This window comes from Zootoca vivipara, chromosome 2 (assembly GCF_965207765.1).
Source record: "Zootoca vivipara chromosome 2, rZooViv2.hap1.1, whole genome shotgun sequence".
Classification (NCBI taxonomy): Eukaryota; Metazoa; Chordata; class Lepidosauria; order Squamata; family Lacertidae; genus Zootoca; species Zootoca vivipara.
In genome coordinates, this window is record NC_142584.1 from 30,152,799 (window position 1) to 30,166,289 (window position 13,491).

Below are 13,491 nucleotides of genomic sequence, written 5' to 3' on the forward strand. Positions count from 1 at the left end.
AGCAGCCCTTGCCATTGGGATTACTCTAACTCACTGGTGAGTTGAGGCCAGTAACTGGGGAAATGAGGAATGAGTTGCGCCTCTAATGCCCAACCCATTGAATTGTCCCTTTTCCCTCCCTTGGTAACTTTGGTTTGGCAGGAGGTGCCAGAGGGGACGTGGGTGGCGCTGTGGGTTAAACCACTGAGCCTAGGGCTTGCCGATCAGAAGGTCGGTGGTTTGAATCCCCGCAACGGGATGAGCTCCCGTTGTTCAGTCCCAGCTCCTGCCAACCTAGCAGTTCGAAAACACGTCAAAGTGCAAGTAGATAAATAGGTAAGGTAAACGGTGTTTCCATGTGCTGCTCTGGTTCACCAGAAGTGGCTTTTTCATGCTGGCCACATGACCTGGAAGCTGTACACCGGCTCCCTCGGCTAATAAGAGCAAGATAAGCACCGCAACCCCAGAGTCAGTCACGACTGGACCTAATGGTCAAGGGTCCCTTTACCTTTACCTTTATCAGAGGCAGGTGGGGGGGGGGAGGAAACTAGACACAAAAGAAAAGCAAAAAAGGAGGGGCATATACAGGGGAAATTAAAAGAGGATCCCATGTTGAAAGTTGGGGTTAAAAGGTTGGATAAATTTAACGATATTTGGAATTCATTTTTATAAATACCATAACAGATTAAGGTCTGGTTAACTACAGTAACAATCCCCACCCCCACCCCCCCTTTTATTTGTAATGAGCACAGTATCTTTTTTGTCGTTTTACATGGGTACTATTTCTTCTTTCTTCTTCTTTTTTGTGTCTTATCTTATAAAATAGTTGAGGAATATTGATCTAACTCAGTGACAAGGAGGCCAGATGTGTCCCACATTGCCTTGGAATCAAGGCCATCATATCCCCTCCTCTTATGGCTTAGCGGGGAATGGGGAGCTTCCAGTGTGGCCACCGGGTCTTTTTCCTCTTTAATTGGGGTGGGGTGGGGTTGGGGTGATTCTGCGGGAAGAGGGTCAGGCAAAGGAGTCAGGCAAGCAAAAGAATGAAAATGCAGGTTGTAGACCTAGCCAAAGAGCCCTAACCGGACCCTGCAGCCTCTCCCTGCTTCCTTTTCTAAGGGGCAGCTGGGAGGCTGGAGCCAAAGGGAGCAAGCATTCCAAGTGACCTGAAGTGAGCTTGTGTTCCAGGGGAAGGCAGGCCAGGGGAGGATTGATTCCTGGCAGCCAGGAGTAGTTATTGATAACTGTAACTCACTTATCTGAAATGTAAGTAGTGTTTTGCATGCAATGCCAAGATGCATAATCAAATGTTACTAGGCAGATTACCATCTTTCGGGGTTAGCATGCAAAAGAGAAAAAGAGGGGAAGAAGGATCTGAACAGGACGTGCAATATCAGATCTTCCAGGGAGTGAAATCCTCTGCCGACCCACATCATTAATGAAGCCCCAGCCTCACGCCAGCTCTTCGTGTTGTTGCCTGATGTAGGAGGAATTTGGGTCTAGAGCAGGCATCCCCAAACTGCGGCCCTCCAGATGTTTTGGCCTACAAATCCCATGATCCCTTGCTAGCAGGACCAGTGGTCGGGGAAAATGGGAATTGTAGTCCAAAACATCTGGTGGGCTGCAGTTTGGGGATGCCTGGTCTAGAGACTGCTGGTAAGCATTTGTGAATTCAAAGATCTATAGGCCGCCTGAAGTTGGAAAGCCTCAATAGCTCCTCATCTATGAGTCAGGCAGAGTGCTCATTCTGCCACCAGCAGAGAAAAATTGGAGTTTCCCCAAGCATCGCAGGCACGTATTGGGCAGTGCCTGTGACATCGGGACTGATGGGAAGCACAACAATTCCCACCCAGGTTGTGCCTTCTCTTCCACTGCACCTTCATTGGATTCACATTGCCGTCCTCTTTAACTCCGTAGTGATGCATGAAGATATCTGCCATGGTCTTTTTCTCTGGGATCCCTTCAACGGGGTCTGGCAGGTTCCACCGGATCTCTTCAGCTGTCCACACACAGAATGCACCCTCTTGCTTCACTGTTGACTGCACTGTGGGGTAGGAATCTGCATCCTCTGCACTGTAGAACCCCCCAGACTGAAAAACAAGCACCACTATTAGCAGACACACATGTGGAATACACCAATGATGGCATCAGCAACCTAGTGAAAGCCTATCTGCGGATGGTCCAATTAAGAAAGTCTAGTTCAGGCATCCCCAAACTTCGGCCCTCCAGATGTTTTGTACTACAATTCCCATCATCCCTGACCACTGGTCCTGCTAGCTAGGGATCATGGGAGTTGTAGGCCAAAACATCTGAAGGGCCGCAGTTTGGGGATGCCTGGTCTAGTTACTTGCACTGTCATGATCCTGTCCCACAGCATGGAATTAAAGTGCTAGGGGACTCTGTGTTGCCTTTGCTACAGCAGATTAAAACAGCTGCTCCCCTGGAAATCCCCTTTGAGAATACTTTTTTAGCAATGAGCTACACCTTTTACACACGCCTGTACAGTATAGTAAAATTCCAGCAGCTGTTTTTTCTAGGCAAAGCAGCTTGGGACAGGAGTAATTTGAATCAGAAAAGTGACAGAGGTGAGGAAGCTTAACCCTTCTCCTGTCCATCACACCCTCACCCAAAGCAGCTGTCAGAATTTGTACCTAACGTGGTTTGGCCCCTGCTTTAAGAGTATTTGAAGTCTCCTTGTTTGAAGTCCTTTTATAATCCATCATGGACATTTTCAACATTGAAAGAAATTATCTTCTGTTTAAGCCTGTCAGAGGGTACATCATTAAGCGTAGATCCCAAACAGGCCCAGCTTAGCCCCAGGAAAAATGAACAGGAACAATGGGGAAAGGCTCTGGATTGGCTTGGTGGGAGGATGTGCTAAAGCTACAATATTTACACTCAAGGACTGAGCCTGCTGCTGTTGCATCAGTTTCACGTGGATGTCAGTGACTCAAAGTCCAACCCACATTTAACAGCAGCAAGACAAGACCCTGAGATGATAAGCTTACCCCGTCACTCAGATCCCGGGAAACGTAGAGCAGAATGTCTGCAACTATGTCTGCAAAGAATTCATCCCCAGAGATCTGTTTTAAGACACAAGGAAGATTGCTTTCCAAAGATAATGTAATCGGGGTGGGGTGGGGGAAAGGGAAAGGGAGCTTATGATTTAAAGATCAAATGCGGTAGGTGGGGAGAGAAGGATGCCACACGATATTAACCCACAATGGGATTAGCTTGGGCTCCATATCTGGACCAGGATACACATAGACACATCACTGCTAGAATCAAAAGATAACAGTTTAGATTGGCATCTCAATGCTACTCAATGCAGTCTCAACCATCTTTGTGCAGCAGAAATGTTGGATACTGAGGAGGATCACGCCCAGGTCATTCAGCCCCCAGTGCATTGGGGCAGCTGTTGCCTAGTAAATAAATGAAAGACACTGGTAGCGAGGGACACATGCCCTCTTCTTGGCTCTGCTAAGATGCACGTTGCGTACAACCATTTCCCTGCTATAAGCTCAGAAACAAACGACAACAAAATTGGTGCAGCTGATGGACCTGCAACTGATACCTGTCCGTATGGATTTCCAGTCCAATTTGTACACATCCTGGCCCCAAATGCCTCACTGATCCCTTTTCCCCCGCCCCCAACTCCAACCTATGCGGGAAAAACAGCAGCAACCCAATAATGATCTGCAAGAACTTGAATTTCACAGCCGGATTAACCTGGGAACTTTACACCTGCCTGTTCCTATTTGTCTGATCTGTACAATTTATTCTTATGGGATTTAGGCTTTCCGGTTGCAGAATCTGGGACAGATGGACACAACTCTCCCACCTTTGTGTAAATTTCTCTCAAAGCTGCTTTCTTAAAAAGGTGAATAAGTTGAATGTTGCTATCCCGATGCAAGAAGCAGATGATCGGATGTGAAATGGGACTATCCAAGATTATCTCAGGATGCAGGGAAGCCGATCATCAGGATGGAGAAGCAGCAGATGGGTAGTTTGCTGGCTTCGAAGCCCTTGTGGATTCCACAGCTGCAATTCCTGTTCAAACTGCATCTGGGGAGCCCGGTAATGAGCAATTTAAATTAGTGTGGAGGGGGAGACTGGCTCAGCACGAAAGCTCTCACCTCCAGCCATGACCACAGCAGTAGCGACTCTTACAGAGTGCCCAGCGTGCTCTCAGAGGTGTCTACATGGGAATTTACCCCCCCCCCGGGAGGTGGCTCTGGCCAATGTGCCTCAAGAGCCCTCCAAGTCTCTTGCAATTAAAATCAACAGTACACAGCATTGCATCTGTAGACTATAAATAGATTTAAATGACTTAGGAACTCACAAAACATGTTATGACACAGCTAAAATATATGCACCAGAATCAGTGAGACATTCCTCAACTTCCCCTCCTTCCTACAAGAGCCTGGAAGAATGAACAATATTGTTATAAGATGGGGGGGGGCTGGTTTTGTCTATGCCTTTGTGCCCAACCAAGCCTGCGGTTTTGTATCTGTAAGATGGGAATTTGTAGTAGAAGGGACTGACCAAACCAGTCTCTTTGTTAAGGTAATGCAGCGTTTCTCAACCACTGTTCCGCGGCACACTAGTGTGCCACGAGACGCTGGCTGGTGTGCCGCGACGTGCGGCGGCAAGAAGGGCGATTTGCATTGTCACGTGCCTGGCAGCCGCCAATAAGCAGTGCTGACCCGCCGGAAAGCAATATTTCTCCTCCTCTTTCCCAAAGCTCAGTGCAAACGAGCCTGGCGGCTGCCAATATACAGCGCTGACCCGCCGGAAAGCAATATTTGGCAAGTGTTTCTTACAGTCATAATTATAATATAGGGCGGCACAGAGTTAAATTTTTTAACTTTTTTAATGGTGCTGTGCCTAGTGATTTTTTTCACGGAACAAGTGTGCCATGGCCCAAAAAAGGTTGAGAAACACTGAGGTAATGGGCCTGTCCAAGTCTGTTAGGCATCCATTTACATGTCTAAAAAGTTGGTGAAGTATGGATACGGTATGTTGCCATAGAGACAACTGACTGGTGATGCTCTTTCGGGAGAGGTTCATCTCTCCCACCAACACCTATCTGGGAGCCACATCCTATAGCAGGTAGGAAAACAATAGCCCAATAGCTAGTTTTTGTCTAGTCTGCTCTGGAACTGGGAGCTGAAAAGACACAGAGGCTATCTGTGCTGAAAGCTAAGCTATAGCTTTGGAGTGGAGGGCAGAAATCTATTGAGGAAGCAATATCTGTTTGAAGAGTTATAGTGTGAGCCCTACCACCTTATGATCAGGTTGTATATCTGTGCATATAAAGCCATACATCCTAAAGACACCAGTGTCTCTAGCGACCTTCATTCCAAGGCAAGCACACTCCCTGGAGTCTCTCATTGCTCAGAGATTAGGGTGCACACAACAATATTTTTACAACTCTCTGTAGAGCTCCGACAGAACAAACCTGGCAGAACTCTCCCGGGAGGCTATTCTGCAGGGAAGGTGCCACCAGAGAGAAGGCCCTGCCTTCAACATAAACAGAGAGGAATTAGCTGTAGGCATGATCCAGGAGGGAAAACAGGAGTGGGGAGTTGCAGACAGTATCAAATGCACCACAAGAGACAGTGCAGGAATGAAATGGCATCACTACTTCCATTTAAGAGAGGGATGGCCAGCCTTCAATACTGGAGCACTGTATCTTTAACAGGTATGCAGAAGAGAACATTTCAGTTGGCCCAGCTTGTAACATCACAGTCCCACAGGAGCCCAAAACACTGCGCCTGCCAAAATTCAGATTGGCTATTAAATGTCCAGAAACTCTAATGCTGCAAGACTAGACCTCCCCTCGAAATTGCTCCTTAAAATTTATTCACTACTATAAATCCAAAAAAATGTTATAATGGAATTTTAAACCCCCAAACATGCATAGTTGTTTATGCTTCTGCTTAAATTATAAACACAAAGAGACCGAGAGCATATAAAACGTGCCAAGTCAGACACAGTAAAACCAGAAGGCACATAATTAGGCTTATATGGTGAGACCCTTAACTTCTAATCCTCAGAAACCATACCAAGATATTGTTTTAAGGATCCAACTTGTTCATTTCCTTACACACACACACACACAGCATTCCCAAAGCTAGTGGGGAAAATCTTCTGCCTCAACTAAGCCACATATTCACTGAGAGATATAAGTTTTTGTTGACTGCCACTCTTGGCACAGTTTGAAACCTTAGTGACTCCCAACAGCTGACTACCTCAGGACCATCCTAGACAATGTGTTACATGTATGGTCGCATTTATTTGTTTCAGAAGAGAGAGAGAGAGAGAGAGAGAGAGAGAGAGAGAGAGAGAGAGAGAAGAAAGAAAGAAAGAAAGAAAGAAAGAAAGAAAGAAAGAAAGAAAGAAAGAAAGAAAGAAAGAAAGAAAGAAAGAAAGAAGCAGACATGGGCCAGGCCCAGAGAGCAATTTGATTTAATGCACTCCACTCCTGCAAACACATCATCACTCTGCTTTCCCAACAAATATTCTCCCTGCCCCCTTGCAAGCTGCTACTTGCTCCAGAAGAGAAACTGCTCTTTGGGCCCACAGGCTTTCTGCAGCCTGAGGCAAGGGGCAAGGTGGCACCTGCCCACAATTTCACATACAGAAGCTGGCTGGACTGGCAGCTGAAGCTTCTACACTGGCAACGCGGCAAGGTCCTCCATTGCACTCGAGGGCAGGCTAGCTTAGGGTGTGCATGCTAAGTTGTGTGTGGCTTGCCCAGCTCCGCCCCCCCCTCCAGCACCAAGGCTCCCCTTGGATGAAACAAAATGAAACCTCCTCTCCATTGTCAAGTGCTCTCCGTCCCAATTTCTAAGGAAGAGGAGCACAGCGGTGGTTGGGCTTGCTTGCGGAACTCTTGCGTGGAAAGCAGCACTGAGCGAGGCAGGCGTCCGAGATTCCCCGGGAGTGGCAGCAGCAAACTATTCCCATCTCGGGGCACCCTTGCCACAGTGCAAATATTAGCAGCCTTTTGCCCGTGTGAACCATTTCTCGCTTCTCTCTTCCCCGCTCCCCCCCAAACAACCCTCTGTTAAGCTCCGCCTGTTCCACGAAGCCCAAGCGCTGCTCTCGGTTTTCGTTAACACTCCTGAGGTGCCATGTAACTGCCAAGAACAGCTGCAAGAAGAAAGGAAACCCCCCCCCCGCCTACCTGCCACCCAAATGCCATCCTCTCCCTATGATGGCCTATGAAGAAAAGCAACAAACGTCTCCCTTTCCTCTCCTCTGCCTGAAGGCACAAGTCCCTGGATGCGGGAATCAGCCTCAAGAAGCCAAATGTTTGTCTTCTTCCCGCCTAGCCTCCTGCTTTTCAGCCAATGAATCACATTTACCTCCATGTCATCTCAGCGGAAGGCCAAAAATGTGAGGAGGTTAAGAAGCGAGGGGCCGTATTCAACTAAATCGCTGCGCTGGCAGAAGCTGCTTCTCCTCGGCCTTCTTGCTTTTGCCACTGGCTTCCACGCTCAGAGAGGGCAAGTGAATTACAGCAAAGAAGAGGGTCGGCCTTACTACGGAGGGGGCTGCGGGGTATCGTTGAGGCAATAATCTGAGCCGAGGAAATACCTGAAACGCCTTGGCGTAGGCTGCTGCCAGCTGCCCCTGATCGTACAGCATCTTTTCAAAGTGAGGCACATGCCAGCGCTGGTCAGTGGAGTAGCGATGGAACCCCTGCGGCAGAGAGAGAGGGGAAGAAACGTCTCGTCACTTCTGCCCAGTTGTAACTGCGGTCAGATATCCCATGCCTGGGAGAGGGGAAGGCGTGAGGCAGAGAACTCTCAATTCAACAGACGGGGGCATCCAGCAAAGGGGTCAGTGGACGTGGTGGTGATTTGAAGCCACTGAGACCAACCAAGCCTGCAGTGGTGTGATGCTCATCCACAGGAGAACTGCCACACACAATGTCCATAATCCACGAGGGAGGAGGAGATCATGTGGAACCTTATGCACCGCTTATTGCTAGATGCAAGTGAAAGCAGGAGCAGGCCATGCACAACAGGCCCAGCTGCAGATACCCCTCTGTCCCTTGGAGAGATTTCCAGAAGATTATCCTTTCTATATCTGCCTAGAATCTGACCCAACATGATTTAGTTTGGGTATATCTGTGGAATTCGGCTTTAAAATAAACCACACACACACACACATACACAATGGGATCTAAAAATTGTTAGATAATAATAATAATAATAATAATAATAATAATAATAATAATAATGTATTATTTATACCCCGCCCATCTGGCCGGGTTCCCCCAGCCACTCTGGGCGGCTTCCAACAAAATATTAAAATACAGAATTCCATCAAATATCAAAAGCTTCCCTAAACAGGGCTGCCTTAAGATGCCTTCTAAAGGTCTGGTAATTGTTGTTCTCTTTGACCTCTGGTGGGAGGGCATTCCACAGGGCGGGTGCCACTACCGAGAAGGCCCTCTGTCTGGTTCCCTGCAACTTGGCTTCTCGCAGCGAGTGAACCGCCAGAAGGCCCTCAGCGCTGGACCTCAGTGTCCGGGCAGAATGATGGGGGTGGAGACGCTCCCTCAGGTATACTGGACCGAGGCCGTTTAGGGCTTTAAAGGTCAGCACCAACACTTTGAATTGTGCTCGGAAACGTACTGGGAGCCAATGTAAGTCTTTCAGGACCGGTGTTATGTGGTCTCGGCGGCCGCTCCCAGTCACCAGTCTAGCTGCCGCATTCTGGGTTAGTTGTAGTTTCCGGGTCACCTTCAAAGGTAGCCCCACATAGAGCGCATTGCAGTAGTCCAAGCGAGAGATAACCAGAGCATGCACCACTCTGGCGAGACAGTCCACAGGCAGGTAGGGTCTCAGCCTGCGTACCAGATGGAGCTGATAAACAGCTGCCCTGGACACAGAATTGACCTGCGCCTAATGGTGTTTATAACCAAGTTGACCCTACACAAATGAATGGGATTAAATATATAAAATGACTTTGAATTGGACCAGTTTCTTCAGTAAAATACCTCCTGCTGTTAAACCCAAGAATCTCTTGGGAACTCAGAAAGATGCAACACTTTATATCCATTTCCAACAGCACTTTCCAGCCATTTTTAGTTTCCTACGGCAACACTGCATCTATTATTACCTTTTCTCAGACCTTCCTTCCTCTGAAAGTGGGTAGTTGAAAAAGAATATGGAATAAACGAGCAAAATCAGGCAGGTGGATGGACACAGAACTTGTATGTCAAGGAATGGATGGATGCCAGTCCCCTTGTGAAAATCACGAAACCACTCAACTCACACTGCCCCCCACCCCTTCATACCTGGGCAATGTGATCATGAACCCCACCATAGGCCATCATCTTGAGGGTGTGCGCCATCTGCAGTGCCCGAGCCCCTTCAGTAGTTGACCGGTGAAGAGCCCAGTAAGAGAAGAGGAAATTCAAGTTGACTAGAATACAAAGAAGCGGGAAAGTTAATGAGCTTTGGTCGGTTGCTTATGCAGCGCTGCCTCCTCTTATGGCTATGACGGGGAATCGCTTTGCAGGTGTTCCTGGACTCCAACTCCCATCCTCCCTGTGACCCCATGGGCAATTGCTGGCTTGGGACTGATGGGAGTCGGAGTCCAACAACATGGTCCCCCCCCCCCATCCCTGTGCTACTCCGATAGCTAGACAGGAAGATCTCAGACTAACCTGGAGTAGGGAATTTGGGAGACTCCGAGAATCCACCATACTCTTCATCATAAGACTCTGAGAGTTGCTGGAAGCATTTGCTCATGACCTCCTTTGAAGATGGGGGCGCTTCCTCCCCCCGAGCACCGACGTCAGTCCTGGCTAACAGCGCAGACAGGATTTTCTGGCTGTTTTCCACAAGGCTAGTTTTGTTTCGCTTCCACTGGCAAAGAAACGGGGGGGGGGGGCAAGAGGAAGAAGTCCAGGTCATCATTTTGCTAGTATTCACTCACACCTTTCGCCTCGCACAACCACCTGTCTCCTCCAAAAAAACAGAAGAGGTGCCAATCATTTCTCACCCACCATTTTAAAGGAGTTTTCACATGTCAAAAGCAAAGTGTGGCTTGGTATAGCTCAGCAGCAGAAGGGCCATTTCTCTTCTCTAGGAGTCCACATTTTTTTCCCACTCGCGTGAACTAGGCCCCTGAATGGTTCTCAGGTATTACAGTTGCCACTGCCACACGACGGAAGCATCACAGAACAGACCCCCAAATGTCTGCTTTTAGCCGCAAAAATGTTTGCCAACGTATCGTTAATTAAAACTATGCTTCCATCGGGCACACACTAGACTGTAAAGGAGAAAAACATTGTTCATGCCCAATTGTTCTTACCCCATAGCAAATTCTATCCACGTTGGGCAAATGTGACGTCAGCCAATTCCTATTAACCAACTTCTCTCTCCCTAATTCATCTTGCGCTGAACACTCACCCCCAAAATGACAAAATCAGTTTGCATCCCCTGCTCTAAAAAGCCTTTAGACAAAAAGTTCAGTCCCAGCCAGAAGTGGCTGGTGTGTTTGGGGCACAGCCACTCTTCTGACAGCACTGCAGCTTACCTGAGCGGACTGGGGCAAGGCAGGGGCAAGGACAGGGTTGCACAAATGCACGGGGGGGGGGGTGTCTGATTGGGCTCTGCTGGTGTCACCCTGCACAGATGAAACACAGCAGTGCCAGCATCAGGAAGACAGCTCTGGAGCTTTGCCCCAGCACACAAGCCACTATGTGTCAGGGACTGGACAGAGGAGGAGTGGTGGAGACCGCCTCCCCAGCCTGATCCTTCCAGGGAAGAGGAAGACAGTATAGATTTACAACAGTGGTTTTCCGGAGGTCATAGCTCAGAGGCAGATGAAGAGCAAAGTTGGGAAATAATGGGCGAGGAGGAGGCAGAGCCGGAGCAGCTGGCTGACATGTTATCACTAGAAAGCATTCCAGACCCCACTTCTCCCAGAACCCACTGAAAGCAAAGGGCTTGGAGACAAATGACCCTAAGCGGCCACTGTAAGGTGGGTTGTGCTGTTGACGATTGAGGAAGTGGAGAGAAGGGGGAGGTGGAGATTTACTCAGAGCAACACCCATTACTCCAAGAGGCTGCATTTCCAAGCCTCTCTCTGTGAATATTGAATAAAAGACACTGGTAAGAACTTTCCCTGTCCTATCTATTCCCGGCAGCCTACCATGGGGAGATTGGATTCCCTGACGCCTGGCACTATGGGAACGAATATAGTGTGGCCCCCAATGTGCTGCTCCAGTGAGGACCTCAACCTATCCCATGACCCTGGATGGCGGACTCCATACCTGCTCTAGGATGCGAAGCAGAACGGTCCGAAAGCCAACCTGGTAAATTCCATCCTCGGGAGGGAAATAGGTCCCGCCTACAAATGGTTTGAGATCCGGTGTTAGCCACACACTCATGGGCCAACCTCCGCCACTGCTGGTTGCCTGCAAAGGGGGGAAAGATATGGCTCCCTTCAACATCTGCCTCTAGGAGCAACAGAGTCATCTTCCGTTCACTCTGCTCGTTCCTTCTCCCCACCTGCACAAAGGCCATGTAGACTTTATCGACATCCGGCCGCTCCTCCCGATCCACCTTGATGCACACAAAGTTGTCGTTCAGTATCTGGCCAATTTCTTCATTCTGGAAGGATTCCTGCTCCATCACGTGGCACCAATGACAGGTCGAGTAGCCAACTGAAAACAAACGCTGGTGATTAAAGAAAGGCTCGCCGAAGGAGAAGGCCTTGCTGTACCAAAGGAGGGATGGGGGGGGCAAGAAAACTCAAAACAGAAAAGTATATAATTCAAGCAACTCAGCAGGCTAGGACAAGGAGTTGGGTTTCAGAAAGGGCTAGCCAACCTTGGTGTACTACAACTCCCATCATCCCCAATCACTAGACTTGCTGGCTGGGGCAGAAGAGAGTTGTAGTATGACCTCGTCTGAAGGGCACCACAGTGGTCATGCCTGCGTTAGCAGAAAGCACACAGGTTTTGCGATCCAAACACAATGCATTCTCAGGAGATTGGTTGTTCGGTGAGCATCGATCTAACGAATGGACAATTTCCATTTATTCCTAAGGGGGAATTACTAATGCATTGTGAGCCACAAAATTCTGACCCCAAAATGAGGATAAAACCCTCTGAAACCTTGCAAAAGGCAAACATGGAAGGGGGAAACGCTCTCTTGTTTTGTCTGATCTCACCCCCTTCCTTCCCAACCATGGTTTCTGGCAAAACAGCTGCCGTGCACCAGCAAAACACAAAAGGTAATGCTTATTTAAGGCTGCTTAATTGTTTGCAGTACTACACACAAGTCCAGCTGTTCGGATATCTGAATCTGCAGTCCGCGTGGCAAAGTTTGAGTACTAATTCTTCATGTTTGGATAAGTGGATTTTCCTATAACAAGCATTTTGCTAGTGGGACCTGGATGTACAAACATGAGAACAAACGGAGAGCTGCCCTTTCATGGCTCAATGTTGGCTATAAACGATGCAAGGCTTCTAAACCCCAGCAAAGTGACCTTTTGGAACAGGCATCCCCAAACTGCGGCCCTCCAGATGTTTTGGCCTACAACTCCCATGATCCCTAGCTAACAGGACCAGTGGTCGGGGAAGATGGGAATTGTAGTCCAAAATGTCTGGAGGGCCGAAGTTTGGGGATGCCTGTTTTGGAAGAACGTAACTAGAACACTTCTAGCCTGGGAAATAGAGGAACAAGCAACTGAGAATGTCTAAGGAGATGTTTCTATAGCAGTCGTAGCCAATGTGGTGACCTCCAGATGTTGTTGGACTATAATTCCCATGATTCCCAGCCAGCAGTGCCAATGGCAAGGGATTATGGGAGTTACAGTCATACAATACTTGGAGGGTTATCCCTATTCTATAGTAAACTTCTATAAGTTTAGTTGCTTATAATGTAAATTCAAAAAGCAGGAGGAGTTCAGGAGAGGGGAAGAAATCTTTTTAGATTCCACTCCTCTGCACACTTATTTCTGAGTAAACATGCATAGCCCTGTGCTGTTAGAATTGCTGAAAAGAAGAAACCCAAGACTGCCAGTATTACTCTAACGTGTATCTTCACCCAAGCTCCAAATCCCCATCTGCTTGAAACTGCAAATTGGAGCAATTCCCAGATACCGGATCTGCTCCTCCACTAGTAAATTTATGAGCTTCACAAGGTGGGTAGGCTGAGCAGCTTATCCTCACAAGTACTTCCTGCGCTCTTCTTTGCAGATGCAAACTACAAACCCAGGAAAAATATTGCCCTGCCTTCTCCCAGAAAGCATCTCATTGGAAGCAAGGGAGCACCCAGCAGATGAGGACCCAATTTGGACAACATTTATTCCTCCAAGCGCAAACATTTGTTTCATGTTTCAAGCAGTTTTCAAGTAAGGAAGCACTGTCACTTCGCAGCAGCCATTCCGTCAGGCTGCAGCAGATGGAGAGGAGAGAAGCAAGGCTATTTCATGGGCCCTGCTGAGAGACCAGCTGCCTTTGGCTGTTCCTCAACT

At 48.2% G+C, this 13,491-nt stretch overlaps 1 protein-coding gene across 2 annotated transcripts in view; it reads right to left on the bottom strand.

Moving 5' to 3' along the window:
* The window catches only part of SPATA20 (spermatogenesis associated 20), a 46,875-nt gene that overhangs the window by 25,857 nt on the left and 7,527 nt on the right, over window positions 1-13,491 (bottom strand). For both annotated transcript variants that reach the window (XM_035104363.3, XM_035104365.3), the window contains exons 4-10: window positions 11,520-11,674; window positions 11,282-11,425; window positions 9,668-9,869; window positions 9,296-9,423; window positions 7,585-7,689; window positions 2,988-3,062; window positions 1,857-2,069 (exon numbers count right to left, since the gene is read on the bottom strand). In XM_035104363.3, the coding sequence (XP_034960254.3) occupies window positions 1,857-2,069; window positions 2,988-3,062; window positions 7,585-7,689; window positions 9,296-9,423; window positions 9,668-9,869; window positions 11,282-11,425; window positions 11,520-11,674 (1,022 nt within the window). The remainder of the gene's footprint in view (window positions 1-1,856; window positions 2,070-2,987; window positions 3,063-7,584; window positions 7,690-9,295; window positions 9,424-9,667; window positions 9,870-11,281; window positions 11,426-11,519; window positions 11,675-13,491) is intronic.